This window comes from Anser anser (genome assembly GCF_964211835.1).
Source record: "Anser anser genome assembly, chromosome: 18".
Taxonomy (NCBI): Eukaryota; Metazoa; Chordata; class Aves; order Anseriformes; family Anatidae; genus Anser; species Anser anser.
Window position 1 is genome coordinate 4,111,845 of NC_139739.1, and position 25,430 is coordinate 4,137,274.

At 56.2% G+C, this 25,430-nt stretch overlaps 1 protein-coding gene across 16 annotated transcripts in view; it reads right to left on the minus strand.

Moving 5' to 3' along the window:
* The window catches only part of NCOR2 (nuclear receptor corepressor 2), a 234,249-nt gene that overhangs the window by 124,196 nt on the left and 84,623 nt on the right, over positions 1-25,430 (minus strand). For 15 of the 16 annotated variants that reach the window (XM_083804413.1, XM_083804415.1, XM_083804414.1 and 12 more), the window contains one exon: positions 19,826-20,006. In XM_083804413.1, the coding sequence (XP_083660539.1) occupies positions 19,826-20,006 (181 nt within the window). Of the gene's footprint in view, positions 1-19,825; positions 20,007-21,982; positions 22,359-25,430 lie in introns of those variants that run through there. The other variant, XM_083804418.1, reaches the window with a different exon arrangement.

The window sequence follows — 25,430 nt, forward strand, 5'->3', positions numbered from 1 at the left end:
CCCCTCACCCACACACCGCCCTTCGCCCCCCGAACTCCCCATTACTCGGAAGCCCGGCTCCCACAGACACGAGTTTCGTGCTTGGAGGAGTTCGCGCGGCCCTGACGAACGCACCTGGGATGAAGCAGCTGTGTAACAGCAACCGGCCACGCAAACAACAACGCGTTTTCCCTCCTGAGCAGCTGCTCCAAGGGCTCGGCGCTGTCCTTGTTAGCGGGGCTGCTGGCGCACACGGCCCCGTCCGAGCACGAGCAGCTCGAGGTGACCGCTTCGGAGGGGAGCTGGGAGGATTTCGTAGCACGAAGGGATGCACCTGAGCTGGAGGAGGTGGTGCAGATGCTTCCTCCTGCGTGCTCACCGAGGGATGTGCAGCACAACGTCCAGCTTTGGCGCTGTGCACACCCAGAGCACCGTGGCTGTAGGCTCCAGCCCTGCCCTGACACAGCTTTGCTGCGAGGTCCAAGGGGACCCCGGCACGCCCTGACCTGGGGCACCGCGCTCCCGTCTGGCAGCTGCCCAACACCTCAATTAAACCTTTATCTCTTCGGTTGCCGAGCGGGAGGATGGATTTTCTTTCCCCCTCAAGGGGGCAGGAAGCGGGGAAGAGGAGCTGCGGCTTGGTTTGTAACCCTAAACCGCTGCCAGACTGCGCAGAGCACCCTGCAGCTGCTCGGGAGGGGAGGGGACAGGGAAAGTAAACAAGGGAAGAAGTTCGCACAACCTCGCTACCTTAATTACAGCGCCGGGACAAAGGCGACCTTGTTCTGCACCAACTGGCGCTGCCGTCCCGTCCTCCCCTCCGCTCTGACTCACGGCCACGGGCGAGCGGCCAGGTCCCACCACCGGACCCACGGCAGGTGGGCCGAGCACCGAACCCGAACCCGCCTGGCCCTCCTGCGGGCGGCAGGCTGGCACGACGGAGCCGGGTGGCTCAGGGGTGGCACGGACCCCCTCTGTGCTCTGCAGACGGCGACGCACGCGGATGGTGGCCCTGGGTCACCCACCCACCACGTGGCTGCTCACACCAAAGGCCGGCGCCGAGCACACAGAGACACCGTGCAACAGTTTGAGTTCAGCACCTCATTAGCACGGGCTCACCGGGAAGCGGAACCTCACACGGGGTGTCCTGACCACGCTGCCGGCGGCGATGAAAGCACAACGAGCTCCGTCCCGGGGAGCCATGCCCACAGTGCCAGGGGCCCTGGCTTCGAGCCGAGCTCTGCACTTTGCCCCCACCAGAGATGGGCAATGCCACCCACGGCAAAGCTGGGACTCAAGGAGGCAAGAGGATGCGTCTCAGCAACGTGGCCGTGCCCTGGGACAGCATCACCCAAGGGCACAGAGGCCCTGGAAAGCTGAGCTGGCTGTCGCCAGCTGCCCTCCAGAAGAGCAACCAGAGGAACGCTGAGGGTCTCTGGAGAAGCTCAAAGAGCAGATCCTGTCTCGTTTTACGTCCCTACGATTAGACACCAAAAACGGTCAGCCTGCCGCGGTGGGCAGGTGAAGTTCAATGTCTTGTCCCCAGGTGCGGTTTTTGTGCTGTTTTTTCTTTAAAGCCAAGAGGAGCAGCACAACCGCAAGAAGCAAAAGCAATCAGTTGCTCCTGTAATCCGGTTCAGATTAAGGAACAGGGAGGGAAAGCAGCAGTGACTTGTAGGTGGGTAAGCTCTTCTAAAAGCCAGAAAGCTACCTGCCAAAAAGGCAGGAGAGAAAGGCTTCCCACTGCGCACGGGGAACAAAAGATACTCTCATGTTGGCCAATATACTAGACAGGGCATTTTTAATCTGCTACTTGGCACAAAACCCTTTGGTAAACTTTTCTGATAAAATTGTATCTTTTTACCTTTCAGAACATGAAGCAAAATAGCAGCAAAGCTTTGTAAGGGGAAGAGCTTCAAGTTAGAGCACAAAACCCATCATCATCTTGTACTGTGAGATGATTACAGCAATAAATAGGGGCAGTGTCCCTAGACTTCAAATCACTGGTCCTTGCCGTTCCACCTCAAGTGAGGAGCAGCGAGAGGAATTAAAAAACAAAACCAAAGGCAAAAAATCTCCCCCGTGCAATTGTGAAATCCAAAACGCAGAGCTCCTGGAGCGGGGTGACAGAACATGAATGAGACATACGGCTTTTGGGACGAGCCAAGGAAGAGAAGAGGTCTCAAGCCCAGCAAGCCCACGCAGGCACGCACCGAGGGACCTGGTGCCGGCTGTGATCCTCTGCGTCCCAGGGCGCCGGGAGGAAGGACTGGAAACTCAAACCAGCAGCACGGCTGCTGCCCGTAGAAGCAGCCCCCAGCCCACCAGCCTCCCTCCTGCTGCCAGGTCTCCAAAGCACCTGCCGGGAGCAACGCCAGGGGACCGAGGTTGCGAACCAAGCCTCCAGCCCGGTGCTGATCCCTCACAGCAAACCCCGCAGCCAGGGCAGGCACCGGGACGCCTGCGAGGAAGGACCTGGGGATGCCGATGGGTGGGGGCAGCTTTGCTTGGACTACTGCTGCTTCCTCGCCCTCCGAGTCAAAATAGACTCCAGCGCTTTGGATGGCATCGCAGCGGGGCTTTGGACAAGCGTAGCGCAGAAGGTAAAATCCTTCTGATTACCGGGAAGTCACAGGCTTCGAGACCAGCACAAGGGGGGAGAGTTGGAATAAATCTGCTGGAGGGAAGAAAACAATTACTGCATTACTCAAGTTGGTATTTTCTCAGTAATTATACCGTTTCCATGTGATTTGTTTTTATACGTGGCTAACAGCTACTGTAGTTCCTGTTTATTCCTGGCCTTATCATTATGTGATTTGTACGGTAACGAGGGTGGGCGAGCGGGGGGCAGAAGCTGCACGCACCTCCCTGCAGCAGGAGGAGATGCTGGCAGCGAGGAAAGCAGTTATCACTGGGAGACCGTCAGACAGCAAGGCCGGGCTTTGGGGGTGCTTCTCTTCTACTCACTTCCAACCCCAGCACCGCGAGGGCCAGGCACAGCCTCAGGCACGGCGCGTGGGACTGACGGGAGGGCACGGCCACCAGCACAACTCTGCCCCCAAAAACCAAAGGGAGGACTTGTGATGACACCGACAGCTGAACCGCGCCACCTAACGCAACGCGAAGCTGGCGACGTGGCAGAGACAAGGACTCGTCCTCCCCGTCCCTCTCCAGGACCCACGGCTTGGAAAGCACCGCGCAGCTCGGCTGCTTGGGCAGCCCGGGGTGACTGGTGGCAGTGGGAACAGGGCTGTCCTACAGCCCTGGTACGGTGCTCAGCACGGACAGCGAGCCCACACCTCCATCCCCTGGGCATTAAGGCAAAAACAAGCGTATAAATTCTTTAAAAAGCCAAATACAGGCCAAAGGTTTCTTTTTTTTAACTGGAAGAGCGTCAAATACCACCTGACATATCAGCAACCCCAGTGCGAGGGCACTGCACCAACGCTGACAGGGAAAAAACGTCAAAAGGGCCCAAAACCAACATACCCCGTCCCCGGAGAGCAGCACAAACACGGCGTTAGAGAGCCCGGGCGGTGAAAAGTACATCGAGTTATTACAATTCCTTTGTTTGCAGCCATCTGCTGCGCTAATGGCTCTTTCAGCAGCCCAATCCTTTAAACGGAGTTTTAATTCTTAACTACTTCTGGCTCGCAGCTCGGCCGCGGCCCCGCAGCGGCAGGCGAGGCAGGCTGGGCGAGCGTGTGCGCTGCCGGACGCGGCTGCTGGGCGAGCTGGCGGCACCGCCTGCCAAAAACCATCCCCGAGGAGAGGGCCGAGCAGCTCCGAGGACCAGGGGAGCGGGACGAGGTGGCTGTGGGACCCGGGGGAACGGGACGAGGTGGCTGCAGGACGGAGCGGGCTCACCGCGGTGCTGCAGACCCGAGGAGAGTGGCGCAGGCGGTGCCGAGGCATCGCCCTCCGTTCCCACACAGCAGGGCATGCGCAGGCAGGGCAGGTACCCAAGAAACATTCGCCTTCCCCGGACGCAGCCCGGCACGATGTCTCGGGGGACTCCACGAAGCCGGAGATGAAGGAGCTGTCTGAAGACAAAGTCCATTATTTTTTTTTTTGGTGTTTTTATTTTTCCTTTAAAGAAATGTGACTTTATGAGAAGGCGTACAAAATTCCTTTCCCCCGTAACCCAGCTGAATTCCACAGCGCCGGGGCAGAAAATATCCCAACAATTTTTTCAGCTTGCACGAAAGTAGGTCAAAAAACTTCCCCAATGTTTCAACAGCTTGAAGCAATTGAATTGCAAAACCAGGAACAAATGCTGACCCTCCCTCCCTCCCTCCCCACCCCCTCCAGCAGATTTACGAGGGTGGTAAAACCTTTCCAGTCGGCGTTACAGTTAAATGCACTAACCAAAGCAGAGCATCTCGTCTTGCAAAACTTGCCCGCGCTTAAAAGAGCCGTTCCGCAGCATTATACTTAACAGATGCTGCCTCTGGACCCGAGGATCGCGGGATATTACAGAAGCAGCAACAAGCGCGGATAGACGCGGCGAGAAGCTTCGGATAACGGGCCCGATCTGGAAAACCTTGCTCAGACGAACTCCCACCGAAGCCCAAGGCATTACACTGACAAATGGACGCTGCGCCTCTCATTACCTTCTTGCATTTCCCCATTAGTGGATAATAATTGCATTGAACTCGCATGTTCCCTACTGACTTCGCAGGAGTGATGAATTCTCACCTACCCATCTCCTCATTACAACGAGGAGCTAACGGCTCCACCTCTCGTTAAGGATTGCCCAACATGTCCTACTCGAAAATCCTGGGTTTTCAACCGATTCTAAGTTTGTTAAGAAATTAGCTATCTGGACTGAAATTTTCCATGCTGAATATTTGCTTCAGGCTTTTTTTTTTTTTCCCTTCTAAATAGTAAATTTCAGCCAAAACAACTCTGCCTTTTCCAAGAACAAGTTTAGAGGAAAATACGCCTCTCTGCAACGCTGAGAAAAATTCTGGAAACCTTTTCTTTGAGCATCTTCGGCAGCCCGAAGCTACGGAGCGGAGTCGATACATCTGGCAGGCTGCTCCGTGCCAGCGATGTGCCTTTTGCTAACTCGGGGAAAAAAAATAAAATGCCCGAGTCAAGAAGAATAAAATCTCCTTTTGATGCCAGTGGAAGTGACTCGGAACTGAACGAGCAAAGGCTGTCCCCAGGGGGCGGGTGGCAGGGAGCTGTGGCTCAGGTCCCGCACTCCTACCAAGCCCGAAGCTGGCATTTTGGGGAGAAAAACACGGATTTGGAAGGCAGCCCTGCCCCAGCCCCCTCTGCCTGCAAAGCAGGGCTTGTGGCCCCCCCGCCTGCCGGGGAAGGAGCTCGCTGGCGTGCCGGCAGCAGCGAGTGCCATGGAAGCTGCGAGGAAATGCAGGGCTGGGGCTGGGGGGGCGCACGAAGGCCCGAGACCACCCAGCAGGCGGCGGGGACGGAGGAGAGGAGCAAACCACCTGCTGCTCGCAGACTGAGGCGGCCTGGGCACCCAGCAGAGGAACCAAATGCAAAGCGCAGGTCACGGAAAGCAGAGACTGCGTCCTGACGCTTGCAGCAAAAAAAAAAAAAGGCAGGGGGGAGAAATTAAGGTTGCCAGCGTAACTCCCCGAGCAACGAGCCCTCCGACTCGTCAGTTCGCAGCTTTTAATAATTCACGGACCCAGCGGCCACCCAGAGCAGCACTTCACCTGCGCTGCTGTCACACCGAACGATGCATGGCAGAGAACGTCCTTGTCCCTGCAGCACACAAACCCCAAATCCTGGCCTGGCCTTTGCAAACCCCAAACCGTTCCTTTAAACGAGCGGGGCTCCTGCTAACCAAGTTACAATCAAAAACAACAAGAAAAAAAAAACCACACACATCAGGAGCTACTGGAAGAACACAGGGGGATTTTCTGAGAGGCTAAGGAAGAAAAGCCAGCCCACAGAAAGCCGTGCTGTGGCTTCCCACCGGGACTCATGCGCAAGGCGCCCCGTGGCCAGGGCTCGAAGCAGCCCTGCTTTCCCTGGAACCGGCCAGCTTCTGGCAGCTTTCACAGGAACCTCTGAGTAATCGCCACGGCCTCCCACGGAAGCGCCGGACGCGGTGGCACGGCCCCACGTGCCCGTCACCCCCAGCCCCGTGGCTCGGAGGGGTTTCTGCAGGCAAGCCCCGAGGACTGCAGCGTGCACAGGAAATCCGCTCGCTGCCTCCGAGCCTCCTCCAGCAGCGCCGGGAGCATCCTGCCACCAAACGGAGCCACGTGCGGGGGAACCCGGCGTCCCCGAGTCGGGTGCAGTGGACAAACCCAGGGAAGAAGCACCTCCAGCCATCCCTGCTCGAGATGCCCCTCTTGCCTGGAAGGATGCGGATGCCTCGCTCACTCCGCGCCACTGAAAATTTTAGCCTCCCCCTGTTTTGTTTTGGTTTTGCGACGCCACCTGTCCCCTTCGGACTGCCACAGGCAGCACAGCAAGGCCTGAGCCTTCCCAGCACGCCAGCCGCGCAGGGTTGTAGTGCTGAGGTCCCGCTAATCCCTGCAGGCACGTTCCCTCTGACTGAGCATTTGAGGACGCTAGAACTGTTCCCTGGAAACCTGCGACGTCCTAAGCGGCACTCAAGAAGCTAGAGGAGCCCTCAAGCCCTGTGTGCCACGCTGAGAGCATGCTGGAGTTTGCCTTTTGTCAAAAGGCCTCTGCAGAAGAAATTCTCTGCTTTTATACTAGCACAGCCCTCATCTCACAACAAATGCTATCCCACAAGCTGGCATCAGCGTGCGATAGTCCTGCAGAAGCAGGAGGCAGGCGAACGCATCCTCTTAAATCCACCCTCCAGTAGGCATGGCACAGAAACCAAAAAAAAAAAACCAAAAAACCATCCCACCTGGCGTGGCTGTTGCAGCCAAAAAGCAGGCGGGCTGCAAGTCAGCGCGACGTGAGACAGCGCGGCGACACAGGCTGCGAACGTGGGGCCGGGTCCTGAGCCAGCTCAGCACTCGCCGCAGGAGCTGGGACACGCCAGCCCTTGCTCAGGACATCCACGGTGCTCCTCTTCCCCCCTGTGCTCCTGGGTTGTCACCTGCCTGGCTGAGCCCCCCTGGTTCGGGACCCCCAGTTCGGGACCCCTGGCTCCCTCCCTGGTGCCACCAGGTGCATCCTGGCACGGGGCCACGCACGCCGGGGAGGGAAAGCCCACCGTGCCCACTTCTGAAAACCTCGCTCGATTGAAAATAAAAAATTGAGGGGAAATGGAAAGACAAAAGCCCTTCTCAGCCTGGTGTTATCAAGCAGAGGAAATGAGACTTCTAAAGCTGCCATTCAGAGAGGAGCGGGGGGGAGAGAGAAATCCCACTCCAGACGCACTTGAGCGAACAGCTTTTGAAATGGAAATGTCGCTCTTCAGAAACATTTGAATTTCCTCCTATTGCCAGGGAGGAGGAAGAAGGGAGCGGGGACTCCTCAGCCATGCAAATTCCAACGCGGGCCCATTCACGCAGCACCCAGCCGGCTGCGCGCAGGGGATTTGTCAGGGAGTTCATCAGGACCAGCACGAACACGGGGAAGCTGGCTTGAAGGGGCATCAGATTTAGAGGGAAGGCAATGAATGAAGACAGCTCTATTTAATCGCTGCGAGTAAGATATCCTCTAAGGCTGCCCAGTTCGTGTTTCCTTCCTCCGTTCACCCCTGGGCAACGACCGCCCGAATTGTTTTTCCCCAAACCCAGGGCAGCGTGCTACGAGAAAGAGCTTGGAGAGGGAAGAAGGGAAGCGCGAGGAAGACCTACGGCAGCATTAGCAGTGGTTGAGGCGTGCTGCGGACCCAGCCCAACTCTCCTCTTAGCACCTTGTGACCAGCTAGGCGTGGGCTGGGGTCCCAGCACCGAGGTCCTGCCCACTTGTAGCAGCTGCTCTTCAAACTGTGCGGGTTCTTCAGGGAAAGCCGTTAGGTGCTGCTCCTACAGCTGTCCGCCGAGCTCCTCTCGCCAACCCCACGCCACCAGTTCATTGCTGTGGCACCCGTAGGGCCATTTAGCATAGAGGTGTGTTCCAGCCATGCCCTCATATCAAGCACCAGGAGAAGCCTTCAACGAATTTCTGACTCCACTGCTCACCCACCACATGGCAAACTATCTGACTCTGCAGGTCTTGTCTGCAAAAAACACAAATTCCGAGGCTGCCAGAAAACTGGACTTAAAAGCAATCCTCCAAAGACCTTTTTTTCCCCAAAATCTAGTTAGATCTCAAAAGTTCAATTTTCACCAGTGAGGTCTTGTTATTTCTGTTAGAGCAGCTTGGTGCACACACACACACGCGCCTTTTAAGGCTCCAACACGCACAACATGAGAGGCGAACTCGACAGCCTGGAAACGGCTACGGGTCAGCGGTGAACGCGACCTGTGAACTTCACCAGTTGAGATAATAAGCAAAAAAACAAGCCCCGTTTTGATCAGGAATCCGAGCTGGTCTGCCTTCCATTTAGCGGTGGCTGCACTGGGAAACTTGTTTAAGTGCGAAACAAAGCACACAGCGCCTCGGATGCTTTTGAAAAAATAAAAAAATAAAAAAAATCAACCAACATGAATAGGCTTGGGGGGAAAACAACCCTCCCCTCAAACAGCTCGTCTGGGCTTTTAATGAAGCTTCTCGTGGCCTCGCGGGTCCCCAACACTGCTTTTGCAGCTCCCCGCTCGCTCCGGCATCGCTCCCTTAGGCGTCCTCAGCACGTGCACAGGACACAGGGACAAGGCACCCGCTGTGACAGCAGTGCCCGCGGCCACCCCTTGCACACACAGCCCCGACACAGCTCGGGGGGCAGGGACAACCCCAAATAATGCCCCCACGGAGCCGGGATATTCGCTGACAGCGGAGCACGGGTGGTGTAAAGCGAGCGTCAGCTGCGCTATCAATCACGGCCGGCCGCCGGCTGGGCTCAATGGTTTATTGTTCTAATAATTGTGCAGACACGTGGAAGGGGGAGCCTCGACACCGGCTGTTTGTTTGAGTAGCCGTTTCCTGCGCTGCTTTCCGTCAGGAGGCCACAGCCCGAGCCCCGGCGGGGCTGGAGACCCCCAGGACCCCACCACCGCCAGGCCTGGGGCAGCCCTGCTCAGGGTCTCAGGGTTTAGGAACCACCACATCTCAAGCGTGACACTCCTCGAGCATCAGAGCATGGCCTTCGGTTAAAGACCAGGTGGGAAGAAGGCAGGAGAACAGCTCTCCAGGCTCAGGGGGCAGCACAGGCCTAGCTGCAAAGGCCTGCGGAGCGGCCCGAAATGCAGGCCCCGGCCTGGGCCCTTTCTGCAGAACAACATGAAGGCACCCCTGCCTTTCCAGGCCAGGATGTTAGAGAGAAAAACGTAGTATCTCAGCTCCCAGAGCAAGAATAAGCCCACAGTGAATGTGGTATTATCTGTTAGCAAAGCAGCAGCTTCCCACCAAGGCTGGAATTTCCATCTCGGTTTGGCAGGCACAGGGCTATGAAATGATTACTGTGTTTACTTTTCCTTTGCTAACTATAAAATCCCATTCCACTGCCCTGCCAAGAATGACTGAAGCTAATAAAATTCAGGCATTTGGAAGAAAGCAATAATAAACTTCCCTTTTGGGGCCTTTATGATGAAATTTCCCCACTCCAATCAGAGATTATGCTGTATTCATGAACACCAGTGATGTCTCCAAGTGCACCTAGATCGACTCAAATCAATATTTAGCTTTGCTGGAGACTATAAGCCTTTCTTCATGTGGCTGCTGAAGGCTGGATCATTGAACGGCACAGCTATAAGAAGCCTTTGAAAACACAGCTTGCAAGGAGCAGGCAGCATATATGCGCGTATACATATATATGAATGCAGATTTTTCAATTACTTAAACTGTGAAAAATATATAGACACGAAACACGTATGTATAATTTACATACCCCCCAAATACATTGGAAGCTATTAACAGACCAGTCTATATATTTAATCACATACCTGCATGTTCTCCAGTAGCTTTTAGCGCTTGGAGGCCTATAACGCTCCCGTGTTTACGTCTGCCACTCGCCTGCCGCTGAGGCAGGAACACGTTAGCTGCTGGGGGCTATCTGCTCTACGTCATACCTGCGATCGCTGGCACGAGATAAAATGAGGCAGACCTGAAAAACAGGCTGAAGTAAAAGCCTGCACTTGTTGCTTTGGTCCCATCACCACGTGGGCCGGCCCCCTTTGCACCAGGCGACGGCTCTCCCTTCAGCAGCCACGGGCAGGCCGACATCCCAGGCGGCGACCAGAAGGCAGGAGCTATCGGCGCTCCTCCTCGGGGAGGAAGAAACCGGCCGTGCCCGTTGCCAGCACGCCGCCGGGGGAGGAGAAGTGCCCTGCAGGCAGAGGAGAAGCCGGCTGCGGCGAGCACCGTGGGCTCTGCAGCCTGGGGGACCCCTGGGGACACGGCAGAGGCTCCAGCACCGCAGGCAGGGAGCTCGCCGAGCCATCTGAACAGACGAGCTGTCCCCCGAGCACCGTGCCTAAGGGGGGGCCCGACCAGCAGCTAACATGAGCACAGCCCAGGAGGAAGGCAGAGCACTCGCACAGAAGATGCTTGGTCAAAGATGACCGAAGAATAACAACTAGACACAGGTCGGGCCCGTGAGGAGGTGCTCCAGGTCATTTCACCCCTCGCTGCTGCTCCCCCCTTAATTTCTGCCTTGGATTGACCAAATCACGGGGCAGGACGGAGCACGGTGCTCCTGCCCCAAGCCAGCTCTGCAGCTGGGTAAAAGCACGTTTCCAAGGGCAGAGGGAACAGGCTCCACCGCGTTCTTACTCTTTATCCTCTTGGAGAAAGGTGCCAAGAATTAGAATTACATTTTTTGAGAGCAGCAGAACAAGCCAAGGGCCTGTCAGCTTGTCCTAAAACAACCCCTCTGCTCGCAGAGCAGGCAGCCAGCATTCCTGACGCACACAAGTGTCCATCGGCCCCTCGCCCCCCCCGCAGCGCAAAGCTGCAATGCATTTTGTCATGGAGCAAGCCAGCAAACCCTCCGAACGTTCTCTGCCTAGAACACAGCCAACGAGTTTTTACATTTAAAAAGCAGGTTTGGGTCCAAAAAGCAAGGAGGTTTTCAGAGTGATTATAACTAGGGCCTTTGGCACTCGACGGCTCCTCTCGTTATCGACGCTGAGGGTGTTGTTAGGAGATGAGGCTCCACGAAGCACGGAGGTGAAGTTACCGAGCTTCAGCAAGGGCTGTTGCCATGTTCAATATGTTATTACAGCTCCCAGCACCACAGGCACAGAGAGCAGCAACTCCTCTCTGCCAAATCCATCTCTGAAATCACTCCCCCACTCCATCCCCTCCAGCAACAGCAGGCGAACACCATCGATCGCTGCTGCAGCTCCGGCGCTTTCCGCCCAGCGCGGCGGTGGAAGGATTCGGCACGAAATGCCCTCCTCCTCAGAAAGGCAGCACGCAAAATTAATCTGATCGGTGTCACAACTCGCTGGCTTTTGTTGCATGAGTCAGAACTGTGGATTTACTGCATTTCATAACGATGGAAAAGTACAGCAGGGCAGATGTGCTAGGTGCCGTACGCTCACGGCACCGATGCCGAAGCGCCCCCAGGGCCTCTCGAAGCCCCTCGGCGAGGAGGGGAGCACAGCCGTGCTGACCGAGGGAGTCCAGCTTCGTCTGTGATAAGATGTACGTGCTTGTGAGTCGGCAATAACTTCCTGCTGCCTCGTCGTCTGCACGAACTGGGCAGATCCCGTGGAAGAATCACATACCCTGCCCCGGAGCGTGATGCCTCCGGAGCGAGCTGCGGCGACGCTCCCCGCCTCGCAGCGCACACAACCCCCTGCCAGTGGATTAGAAGCGAAGAATCCCAAAATCGGGCTGAAACTGCAGGGGGGAAAAGAAACAGCCAGAACGTCACAGCCTCTCGGTACCAGGACTGAATTCTTTCCTGGAAATGTGCGCCAGGCGTGGGTTTCTTTCCGCCCCAACTGCTCAAAACCTGACATTTCTGACTGACCGTAGGCGGCCGGCACCAGCGGGCAGCACAGCCCTCGTCACCTGCGCTGCTCCTCGCCTTCGAGCCAGGGCACAGCTCCTGACTGACACCAGGCACAGCTCCTGACAGACACCAGGCACAGCTCCTCCGCTCCACCTGAGGGCTCAAAGTGAAGCAGCAAACCAGCTCTGGCTATCGCTTTCAGGAAATAACAGCGGGGCACATAACAATCCTTGCTGTTAAAGGAAAAATGGGCTTCAAAAGCATTTTACTCCGTAACAGATGTACAAACACTTCAAAGACAGAAAAAAAAAAAAGCCAACAATCGCTGTGAATCCATGCAGCACACAGCTCGCAAGGCTGCCCTGCTGCAAGCACAACCACTGGCTGTATTTCTTCCAATTACAGGGGTGAGGCATAGGAAGTCAGGGGACTTCCTTTCCCCCAAGCAGATCGGGGAGATGTCACACTACGCGAGCCCTGTAATATTGACCAAATGGAACAAAAAATGTGTGTAAATGACGAAGCAAGTTCCCAGGGAGCAGCCGGCCTCATCCCGCTGCCTTCGCAGTTTGAAAGCCGATTTAAGAGGTCGTTTCGGATGTCGATCACCACAAAGGAGCAGGAGGAAGCAAGGACCAGCCACCTGCGCTCGAGGCACAACCGGTCTACCTGCGGGTTTCCAGTGGCAGCGGGACTGGAGCAGCCAGGCAGAGGACAGCCAGCTGGGAGAAGGTCAAGCTCAGTTTTTACACCTCATCTCCAGAGGGTTTCTGCAGCCCTTGAGGGCTTTCCCTGCCGTGCCCACATGTCTCGGGCCATAGCTCAGTTTTTCACCCACGGGGACTGCACGAAATCCGTCGTCTCACCAGTCAGGGCGCTCCCTGCCTCGAGTCCTGCTGCAGGAGCCGCGCGCCTTGAAGCAGGATGCGATGCCCAGCAGCGCCTTGTTTGCAGACAGCGCCAGCGTGAGCCCACGCGTGGCACCCACCGGCCCTTCCAGATGCGATGCTCCTCCTGCTGCTTGGTGCCTCGGCTGCCTGTCCCGCCTCGGTGAGCAGCACGGGCTCCTGACAAGCCCTCGCAGCTCTCCTGACACAGCCGCTTGGCGAGGGGCGATGGAACAAACTCCTGTACCCACCACGAGTGCCAGACGGCTTGCACAAGGCAGACGCGTGCTGCCCAACGTGTGCGCTCATGCACAGGTGGGCAGGGCTGACGCACACCCGTGTCCTCCTGTTGGAAACGGTCTTCTGGGGAGGGAGGAGAAGGCAGAGGAGAGAGGAACCCAGCCAGAAGTGTTTGCAGCGTGACAGCATGAACAATGCAAATATTTCAGCTTTTAAATATGTTTGGAATAACAGAGAATGACAACATCTCCCTCATCTTCCCAGAAATAGCTTTGAATCATTGCTGCCCTAACGCAAAGTCCTCCCCCACCCCACAGGATCGTTCTGCAATTAGATTTTTATCAGGCACAAGACAACAGCGTGAGCGGCCGCGTGGCAGATGGGTGGATGCTCAGCGCGCTGCGGTGGGGTGCTCCTACAGCTCTCCAGCTCGACAGCCCCATGCCGCTTGTTCCCGCTGGATGTCCGACTGCACCACGGGCCTTGGGACCAGTCAGTACCGGGGGAAGCCCGGAGCTCGTCCCAGCGAAGGTGGCTGCAAAGGGAGTTGATAAGAAACGCTGCTCCCTGCTGGGGAAGGAGGACAGAAGCCGTGGTGAGACACTTGAGGCATTTCACCTGTCGTGGGGCAGGGAGCTGGAAGTACTGCGGTGTCCTCTCTTCGCAAGACTCCATCGTGAGCCTGACCTCCTGCCGCTCAGCGCTGCACAGCCACAGCCACCTCGCCTCGGGACCCGCTGCCCGGGCACAAAGGCCGCAGCCTCTCCCTGCCCGCCAGAGGCACGAGGCCAGGCCCAGGCCCGAGGAAATCGCCTCTCCTGGGGTAAATATGCCAAGGAGAAAAGCCCCACATCACCACTGGCTCCCCGCTTCACCAAGTGCCCCACCAACCAGCCCGGAGCTGTTTTTGCCGAGTGCAAAACAACCCCTGGAGAGGAAGGGAGAGCCCCGTGCAATCCGCGCCCCAGGCTGGGAGGCTACGGGAGGACGCGCGCCCAGGGAGGGCCGAGGCTGGCAGCTCCGCTTTATTATCCAGCCGCTTCGTGCCATTGTTCCACGGCAATAAATCTGGGGAGGCACCGGGATCCAACGCCGCTTTCTCCGGGGGGGGGAGAGGCCGGAGAGCTCGGGGGGGGGAGCCCGAGCCGCCCAGCTGATGCAAGCGCGCCGCCGTCACCTCGCTTCTCCTCGCTCGCTCCCTCGCAGGTCGCCATGCTCAGCAAGTTTGCGAGCCCCACTCCTACACATCCTGCTCGAGCACCGCAGCTTGCCGAGTTCAAAGCGCTGCTGCGCTTCCACCCCCTCCGCTCCCCTCCCCCTGCGCTGGATTACTCAATTAGAGATTATGCCTTTGCCAGCTCCCTCCTAGCCAAGTGGGGCCTCTGCCAAGGTCAACACAAGTTCCAGCCAGTTTCATTAATAACTGTGAGACCAGCCCGCTGGAAACTCTGAGAGGTTAATCCCAGCAACAGATCAATGTTCCCATAACAAAGCCACGCAGAAAGCACGGAGCGGAGAGGAGCCTGGTGATTTACCAGCCCGGCTAGCGGCGCTGGGATCGGAGGCACCCACCTCCCCTCGCCTCGCAGACCGGGTCCCAGCCAGCGCTGCGTCCCCCGAGCACCCCCCCGAGCCGAAGCCAGGCAAAACCCTTGCAGGAGGGAAGCCACAGCCTCTGCAGCCCCTGCTTTTGGAGTCCCCAGCCTCAAACCCTTCCCGAACCCTGGCACGTTCGGCAAGGAAGGGAGTGGGGAGCAGGGAACAGGGCTCCCAAAAGGCTCCCGCAGCGCCCTCGGTGCGCGGCCAGGCTGCGGCCGGGGCAGGAGCGAAGGGGCTGGCTGAGCGCCCTCCCGCCGCACAGCCTGTGTTCCAGGAGTTTGTTGGGAACGGGGCTCTGGAACGGGCGGCCGGTGTGAAATTTGGCATGCACGGTGCTGGCTGCGATGCATCATTAAAAATGCATTTTAAACATGTTAATTCAGCCTTTTTCGATTAATTGCTTTTAAAGCTACATTAATGTGCATCAGAGCACGATGCCCTTTGCCCTAATTTCTGCCTGCCATATATATTTCCTGGCCTTGCTGCTGCCTGTTCCTGGAGTCCCACCTTCTCTTTTTGTATCCCAGCTTTCAGTCCACAGCGCAACAAAAACATTCATGCAGAAAGGGAAGGAATTAAATCCCTCTGACAATGTACAGCCGAGTCCGAGCACTACCACCACATGGTCTTTTAACAGCCTTTTTCCACCGATAGCTGTTAACTCTTTTACAAAAGAGGGAAGTGGCATTGTCCCTGTTGCAGACAGGGAAATCTGAGATACAGAAAGGGGAAGAGACTTACCCGGTGACCAGCGGCCTGCCAGGGCGGACGGCAGCGAGGTTCGGGTTTCCTGCACCCAGCCCCGTAGCCGTGATCCTACAGGGCTCCCCGGCAGCACGGCCCTGCCGGAGCAACGGGCTCCGAGAAGTGCAGCCAGCCAGCCTGGCGAGGGGACTAAATGCAGATCACGACTGACTCACATCCTATAGGAAGAGCAGCAAGCCACATACGTGGTGGAAAAGCAGCCTCAGAAATGGGAAGAGCAAGTGGAAGCATAGCGGGAATAAGGAGAGATGGAAGGGAAGGGGAGAAGCAGGACTGGCCTCCGGCTCGGCTGAGCAGCGAGCAGGCGCTGCACGGCCAGGCACAGCACGCTGACCTGGGGCAGCACCGCCCGCACGCATGGAGGCACAGAGACAGGGCATCACGCAGACACACGGCTGGCCTGCTCGGGAGCAGCCGGCTTTATTTTTATCTGGTGTTACGTGATGAAGGTCCGTGGCTTTATCAGAGGAAACGCAGAAGCCACCGAGGGTCCTGGGAGCCAGCTCCAGCACCTCTGCCAAGAGCACGCCCGGCAAACCCGCGTCACGGCAGCTCTTCAGCAAGCCTCTCACCCATGCTCCCAGTGATAGAAAAAGCAGCTCTGCTGTACTTTTTCCTGGCTATTCTCAGCCAGCTCAAGGGAGCACCTTCTCGGAGGCAACGTCAGCCTCTGCTAACATGGAGGGCATGCGGGGGTTTCATTTCTCTTCCCCCCGCACAGCCTGAGCTCACCTGAGCCCGCCCGGCTCCATCCAGCAGCAGCAGCAGCGGGCTCCGTGCCCTGCAGCAACGCGACAGCCACCTCGCCTCCAGGGAAAGAGATGCTCAAGTGGGAAAAAGCAGGCGGGAAGACAGCCTTCTGATTCTGGCTTGAAAAGAAATACAAGCGCTCAAGGATATGAGCAAACCAAGGTTCAGAAGAACAGGTAATGTCCTTCTGCTAGAACAACTGCGACTTTGCTGTAAAGCTGCTGCTTTTGAGAGGCTCGCTGCCCAAAAGCATGCCTGTTTTCTCCAGACAGAAGGAGCTGATCTAATAACAGACGTTGCCTTCGCCTTACAAACCCATCCTTACTTAAGTGAGGCTGCTGTTATCCAGAACAGGGTAAAAGGGCCCAGCTCACCCTGTATTTGGGAAAGACAGATGAGGAAGCGATGAATAAAAGCCATACAGGGTCTACTTCTTTTCTGGGGGTGTTTATGGGGAAAACTCTGGGACCTGTTACAAGGATTTGCCACGTAAATTACTTCGTTAGTGTTCACAGCACAGCTCATGGCCCAAACCAACAGCCTTGGGAACGTGCAGGGCTGTGTTACTTCTCCCCGGGGCCGACAGAGGCCGGTAAGCCCAAAACAAGCCGCAGTTTTTGGGGGTGTGCTTAACTCGCACCACCACAGACCCGATCCTGCATCTCAGGTCCAGCGCTGCTCTGAAACCAGCAGAAACCAGCGGGCATCAGCTGCTCAGGAGCAACACCCATCACTGCTGCATCGCCGTGGCTCCTTGGGAGGGTCAGGCTGGCACCAGGAGCGCAAATGCAGAAACCCACCATAAAAACGGTGCTGGCTGGGGAGCGCCCTGCTGTGCAACAGCTAGCTCAACCCGTAAAAGCACCGCGAAGAGCACTCCTAGCACCGATGAATAAACGGAGCTCCTCGCAACACAGTGACTGCAGCACCGTGGAATGGGGTGAGGGGTAAGTGGATGACTCCTAGGACACTGTTTAAGTAAGCACCAGTGTGTTTGGTAACGCTCGGCTCACGTGGTGCGTTTTACCCCAAGAGCTCAAACAGTTTGCAAAGCTGCCCTAGATAAAGTATCGACTGCCTCCGTCGTGCACTGAGTCAGCAGCGGAGGCAGGAATAGCGCCTCTCGCTCGCTCTCCGTCTGTTCCAGGCTGCGTGCTCCCATCGCTGGTCCAGGCGTCCTGCAGCTGCGTGCCACCGCTCTGACTGCCGCACATCTCGCGGGTCTGTGCCAGCCCTCCAGCAACACCCTGTGCCCGTGGGGAGGGAGCGAAGCTCGTGGAAGGACCCCGAGAGCGATGGGATGGGATGAGAGAGCAGGGAGACGAAGGTGCTGCTAGAAGCAAAGTGCGGGCCAGCGTCTGCTGGAGGAGGCAGAGTGGGCATTATCTGCTTGACAGGAGGCACCGTGCTGTCTCGTTTTAGGTTACACCAGGCGTGCAGAGCAACTAACGGCGGTGATGGAGCCCTGCGCAGCTGCTCGTCAGAAGGTCTCTATCAGCTATTACTGCTGCTGGCTTAGCACGGAGACAAGAAGTAGATTTACACATGTAAACAGCCCAGATACGCACGCGTCCAGAGCTCACGGCCGAGGATCGGTCTCAGTTCTCAACCCTTCCCCTGGACGAGCACACCGAGAACGCGTCCTCAAACACTGAGGCTCAGAGTGATGCGCAGCTTAGCTGCACGAGCTTTATCACAACCCTCATGTCCACAAGCAGTTTATAAGGATGGCTGCTCAAGAATGAAGCCAGAAGTCTGCTATTAACCCAACTTCCAAAGCTGCAAAGGCAGCGAGACCTTCCGAGGGGTGGTCCTGCACCCCGGGCTTGCCTTCTGCTCCCAGCCACTTAACAGCACCGAGATCAGCCCAGTCTCACAGCATCCTCAAACTCAGTCTGGAAACAGCCCTGCCAGTTTTGAGCAACTAACCCCAGCTCCACTTAGATGCTCCCAATCATTTTTTCCTCTTTCCAGACTTAGAAATTACAAATGACTCCACTAAAAGCATAATCTTGTCCTGCTGAATTGTCTCGCCCAGCTTTCTCTCTCTCTCTCTCTCTTTCATTAACAAATGTTTTAAGCCCCATAAAATGCACGTAATTCTTGGAAACGTGTCACAGACCAAGGAGTAAATGCAGCCCCTAAACTCGGCAACTAATGCCTCAAGAGTGGCTCTGCCTATTAGGAACAAATAGCTGAGACAATACGTGGTTTTCTGGTGAGAAGCAGAACAGAACTGATGATGGAAATAATGTGCAGACAGAAAAGCTGTCCTGGTTTCCTCACGTCTTTGGAGAGAGGATATTTTTTGTCTCATGGCCAAGAGTTTATTTTCCCCCATCAGCCACCCAGCCCAGCATCCGCAGAGAACGCTCCCCGGTTCAGCGCCACCGCGATGCGGCTCGCTGCGGCGGGCAGCAGGCTCCCAGCTGGGCTCAGCACCACCTCATTAAGATGCATCTCCAAGGGAGCAGCGAAAATGGAACAGAAAAGGGCCGCAGCACCTCAGAGGCATCTTTTCCAAGGCAACACGCTATCGAGAGCGAAAGGAGAGAGAGCCGAAGTGTCTGGAGCGTTTTTCATTTTGCAGTTCGAACACGGCTCCGACGCAGCAGCGGCTCCGTCCCTTCCCGGCAGCACGAGCGCTGCCTGGTCCCAGCCTGCGGCCACTGCAGCCCTCTCCTCCGAGGAACCTGCCCACGCCCCCCTCAGAATGCGAATGACCCGTGTTTTCCCCAAGTTAAACATCCTTCTCACTCGGGACGGTCTCGTGTAAGGCCCACCAGCCCCGTTAGGACAGAAGTCTGAATATCCCGGCGCTCCCAAGCAGAGCTGCTTGCCCACACGTTACTGCCTCAGCTCCCGCAGCGATACAGGAAAACGTCCCTCTCACCCTGGGTACGGCTGCCAGCCTCCCTCCCCTTTTACTGACGGCTCAGAAAGCCCCGAAGCCCAGCCTGCAGCCGCATTAGCCCCCAGCGCCCGCGGTGCTGGTGCCCCACAGCAGCACCTTCCTGCCAGCCACGAACACATCCGAGCTCAGGGCAAAGTCAGAGACAACTTACCCCAACAGCACGCAGCTACATCCGAACAGGCACCCGAGCGAGAGATTTTTCTTTGTACCATTTATCACACATGCAGAGGAGACAATTGCCCGTAAACAATTTGCTGTGTTACATGAGACTAAGGCAAGGGAGGCTTTCCTGGGGAAGATTACATTAAGGAACCACCAGCAACCAATTCCAGCCCTTCAAACGCCAATATTAAATAAAAGAGATGTGATAAATGAGAAAGGTCAAATAAAAATCAAATCAAGGCACAGCATCCAGAAAAGCCGGACACAACCAACCCTAATTCAGCCAACAGAAACTTCCCAAATGCTCTGGTGCATCTAATAGCTTGGTAAACACAGGCCCATGACTATAATGGTTGAGTGGAAAACCCTATACGCCTTCCCTTCCCCAAAAACATCCCCCCATCTCCCTGAACGCCATCCAGCAATGCCGAGCACCGTGTGATGCACCAAGAACCGCCACCTACACGGATTTCAGCAGCGACTGAGCCTCAAAGACCCCTCTACACAAGATGAGGATCCCAAGGCACGGAGCCCCCCCCCCAGCCGCCGCCCCCGTACCTTTGAGAGATCCTCTGTCCCTGCCTGCTGGCTCTGGTTCAGCAGAGGCGAGTGCCGCAGCAGCGGGTCCTGCAGCAGGTCCAGGCGCGGCCGCTTCGTTTCAATGAACTCCAGGTCTGACGGCTTGGTCAGGTCGGAGAGATAGGAATGCGCCTCGGTCCTCAGGTGCAGCTCCTGAGATCTGGGGACAGAGAGAAAGGAGACTTAAGAAAACAGGCCCCCCGGCTCCAAGACACAAGCCCTTCAGGCAGGACAGAGGGCTCACCCGCCTCCCGAAGGACGGATGTAGGGAGGCCGCGGGGCCGGGGTTCAGGCACCTCAAGCCCTTGCACCACGCATCTGGAGCCCCTACACCCAAGGCAAGGTTCCCTCCCACCACGCTTGGCTTACTTAGCCAAGGCTACCTGCACCGCCACTTCTATTTAGCATCTCCTACCAAAGATTATGCCCCGGGGAAGAAACACGCCCTCCTCTGCGGCTAGAGGGAAGGGATTTATTTATTTATTTTATGTGGATTTATTTTCTCAAATAGAGGAGGACCGAAAGGGGCCACGTGCAGCTGCGCGTATCCGACACAGACCTGGCAAGCCATAAAGGCGTATTATCCAGCAATAACGGCAGCACTGACTACTCACATCAGGCCGAAATGCCTTTTCACCTGTTAAATACGATGCAGTTGGTAATACCTGGAAACTGTTTGCTTTGTTTTTTTAAACAAGCATAAAACTTTTTGTAGCTCTGTGTTTCCTAGCAGGATTCTCCTGTGGGAACCGTAAAGGGATCCTACAAAAATACACTAAACCTTTTACTATGCCCAAGGATCAGCTTCGCTGAAGCAGCTCCAAAGGTGTTTTTAACACCTCATGCAGATGGCTCTCTTAAAAATTAAAATGAAACACAGAAGATTCAAAGCTTGGAAAAAAAAAACATGGCTTTTTTTCTTTTCTCCCTTAAGCAAGACTGCTCAAGTCCTCCCGAGCTGTGTGGTGCCAGCATCCTCCCAGCCACCAAAGGACAAGCTGATGCCTTTGATGCTACTCAAAGGGGAGGGAGGCGTTTTGGTAACGGTGAGCACAGAAGATGGGGGGGTCTTGTACAGGGCTTGGCCCCCACCCACAAACAGGGACTGCTGGCGCTCATTTTTACCTAGCTAATTAAACACCTCGCACAGGAGGACAGAAAGGGAAGGACCCAGAGCCCTCTGAAGGCAGGGGGAGCCCCCCCAGAGGATGTAAGGGCTCTGGACCGCATCCAGAGCGGTGGCCCCTGGCACAAACCTCCTTCCTGGGGACATTCCTGGGGAGCACGGCCTGGGAACAGGCGCAGCCGCTGTGTCCCCCACCAAACCCTGCCCAGCTCCGGGCACGTGAGCCACGGCTACTCCTCTCTCACCCCCTCCTCTTCATTTTTTATTTTTTTTCCATTTGAACACCAGCACTGATCCCAAAGCACGCGCAGGCCAAACTCTGCTGCTGTGGGTTTGGCACAGGCGCGCTGCGCTGGGAGTCGGGCACAGCTTGCTGCTGACACACAGGAACAGAATCTGGCTCGTCCTCTTCCTCCTTCCCCGCAGAAAGGGGATGAGAGAGCAGAGAGCCTCTCGCACCGCTTTTGCCACTCAAACCCTGAGCCACGGGCACACAGAACACAGAGCGAGCACACAACCAGCGCAGCGAGACTTAGAGCAGAGCAGCCCCTCGGTTTGGCACTGAAACACAGCTCACCTGCTCGCTCTTCCACTCCAAACGCAGAACTGTTCTCAGCCAGCTCAGAAACATCCCGTGGCACCTCTCGAGTTTCCTGCTGGCTTGCCCCAACCCCTTGTGCAAACCCTGCCCGCCCGCAGCTGCACGCCGCCGTTTCAGGCTCCGCTGCAAACCCCAGCGACAATGAGCAACTGTTGAGCTGGGCAGGTGTTAAAATATTCCAACACCCAAGGCTCTACTGTACCACGGCAATTAAAACTCAGATGTATTTATTTTCACTTCTCCCCCCCCCTCCCTTTTTTTTTTTTTAAAGGCCGTACTACCAAGAAGCTGCTAATTGATGCAGGACAGCTCCGAGACCTGTGCCAGGGGCACGCCGCGACCCGCCGCACCGAACGCACGCGGCTTTAAGGTAGGGGCAACGCTCAGCTTCGCAGCAGCAGTTACTTACGGTGAGGCTGGGGCCATGCTGGGGAAAACAGCTGCAGTGTTACAGGGTGCTATTTTATTTCCATTTCCACATCCACTGGAGCCGCTGTTAACTCCACGCACTGGAATTTCCAGCCGCTCCCAGCATGACTTTGCCCAGCACAACCCGCTCAGCCTGTCCCGGCTGCGAACAGAAACGCTCCTGCTTGAAGCCTTCACACCTTTCCCTCCTCACATCCACAGCCGCCGCCAGCTCCTGACAACCCACTTTTACATAGCGATGACGTTGCGATCGGCATAAAAATAGCCCTGCCTAGCACACCATCATCCCGTTACACCGGGTCTGGGGTTCTGCTGCGTTTTCCAACTAGTTCCCACCTGGCTGCCTCGTTCCAGAGATCCCTGCTTTGCTGAAGGGAAAACGAGGTTGTAATTGCAAGGGAGTTAGGCATCGTTATGTGAAATAAAACAAATGCCAGCGTTAATTACGAAGCGGGGCGGGTCAGTCCTCACCCGGAGTCCTTCCCCAGGAACCCAACGCGACCTGCAGGAGCAGCCTGCCGACGCACCAGCGTTTGCCCTCGTGCCCAGCCGCCTGCACGCAGCTCTGCTTTGAGCCAGAAGCCCGGGATGACCCGAGATCAGACCTTTGGTTTCTTGCTAATCTAAAAAGTTAATTGCCCACCGCCAGCTGCAGAGCCGGGTGACTCACGGCCCAAGTCTCTCCCCAGCAGATCGTGGCGTAAATGGCTGGATTCGTGCAGCGAGCGCTCGGCACCTGCAAGGTGCTCAGCACATCCTGCTCACTGCAGCGGGGGAAAACATCGGCTGCTGCGTCGTACCTACAGCAGAACCACCGGAACGCAAAACAGGTTAAAAAGGGCTTGAGTGCTAGCTGGGTATAAAGGAGGCTGAGCGCATCCATCACCTGGGAGAGAGGCTCCAAGCAGACATCCCGAGCTGCCCTCGGGGAGTTTGTAGGAGCAGCCCTGATTAGATCTAAATGGATCTTACCTTTATCTTCCTTACTTTGCTGAAGCTAAATCACAGGGAAACGGGCAAGTACAAACTTTTCCTGAGGTCAAAGAGAAGCTTCCCACCCGCTAACCCACCTCGGGAGCACTGCCCTGCTCTGCTCTGCAGCAAACCCCCTCCTTTCTTCAGACCTTCCCCTTCTCTACTCCTCCATCAGCCAAGAAGCAAAAGGTGGCAGCAGCAGGCAGACCCAGAAGCAGAAGCCCCCTCTGACTTCAGGCGGACTTGTCTTCAGCACCATGGGCTCCCGACACCAACAGGCTCTCCAAGCAGGCTCCCGCTAACTTCCCAGCAATGCTACGTTTTAAGTTTTGCTTCCATCCACAAATATTGTTCCTTACATCGTGGGGCCAAAGACAGGCAGGTGGGAAAACTGGCTCTCGCTGACTCCTGGAGCAAGAGCGAAGGTAAACGATAGCCTCAGTGCAGCTGTTTATTTCCTCGGGCTGAGATGGTTTCGTGGGAAACGGTCTCCAAAAATAAGTCTAAAAAAAATGTCTCCAGCCCCCACAGGTACAGACAGACAATAAAATGAGCGAGTACTACAGAAAACCACCAGTGCTGAAGTGAATTATTTATAGCCAATGCTAAGATTTGCAAGAGGTTTCAGCAAGCTCTTTATGGCCAGTGATATCCAGAGTAGGAGACTGGGCAAACTGAGACCTGTTAAAGAGAGAAACCAGAGGGTTCGTAGGAGCAAAACTGCCACCAGGCAGCTAGAAAAACACGCACAGGGGCGGCTGATATATTCCCTCTGTCATACAGCTGGAGAGGGAGGGAAAAAAAAAACAGCACGACTTGTCTGGGTAGGGAAGGTGGAGTTCTCACGCCCTGAGCCACGTCTGCCAGCAGCAGGGCTGTGTCTTCGCAAGCCGAGGGCACGGGACCACCCCGAGCACGCTCTGCTCACCGGGATGCTCGAGCACTGCAGGTCCCCGCTGCCAGGAGGTCCCCCGCGTGTCCTCGCCGTGCTCCTGCATTCCCGCACACACGGGCAGGCGGCTGTGCTTCGGCAGCCCCACGCAAACCCCTCAGCCAACTTCCTCCGAGCCAACTGCGATTTGAAGGGAGCAGATGCTTTATTTTAAAACGTGCATATTTAAGAGGGCCGTGCGTGGAGCCTGAATTATTCATGGCCAGGACCAGCAGAAGCTTCAGCACCGTGCCACACAACGGCACTGGCTCACTCAGGAGGACGAACGCTTGTGCATCCCTGCAGCTCCCCGACGTGCTCCTCATTCACCTTTCTTCAGACCTTTCTTCCCGAATCTGGAGCCCTGCTGGAAAAACCTCTTGGCAGTCCTGGGTCGCTGGAGCATTCCCCTAACGACTTCAGGGACATCCCGTGTTTCATCAGACCTGCTGCACACAGCACAAGATCACCTTTCCTCACTAGAAACAAATCTGGTTCAAGATTACGCATGGAAATGTTGCTCCACCAACTGTTATGCCTCCGTGGCAGCCAAGGCAAAGCCCAGGTTTCCCCTCGCACCTCCCCGCCACGGCACAGTGACCCGTCCCACGAAGCCTGGGGTCCCCACACCTCCTCTGAGGCACCTCGGTCACCCTCTGCGCCCACCCGCGGATGTGCCCGCAGCCCACGGAGAGCAGAGGGTGCTCGTGGGACAAGGCGCGACACCGGCACCGAGCACCCACGCGCCAGCAGCTGCCCTCCCCAGCCAGCATTTTCCCACGTTCATCTAAGGAGGGAGAAAATCCATCTCCCAGAACACGATTTCAAGTGTGAAAAGCCACCGAGATCTACGGTTGCAGGGGATTTCAGCCGCACCGGCGCTCGCTCCCGAGAAAAGGGTCACCTTTAAAAATGGAAACTTTAATTAAAGACCATAAATAAAATCAGATTGGTCGCGCCGTTAACTCCAGAACAGTTGGTGCCATTTGGCCCGGCACAGATGAAGGCTGAGAAGTGCACATTATTTCCAGCGGCCACGCACGCCGCACCGGCTCCCCACCCGCTCCAAACTCCCACAACTCCCCGGGCTCCTCGGCCAGAAGGATTAATCACGTCCAATAAGCGCAGTAATTAGGCCTGCTCTCATGCTGTACTGCACATGGCTATCTCGGATGGCTGCAGAAGCACAGCAGCTGCTCAACGTATCCCAAATATCATACTTGAGATGAAGGCTGGGCCAACTCCTCGAACTCCTTCTGACTGCTGAGCAGAAAGACTCCAAAAAGAGAGCACGGTCTCATGAACTGGTAAAATAATCTCCTATGAAAATAGTGACTCATCTTATTCTGGACAAAGGCGGAACACACCGCGTTAACATGCATACCATTTATTTACGGCCACATTTTCTGCCAGTGAAGCCATAATCCACCCCAGCATTCCTGCGTTAACAAGGAATCTCGCTTCAAAACTGTAACTCGCACCAAGCCAGAAAAGCCCAGGTCTTTGATTTTGCAGACCCCTC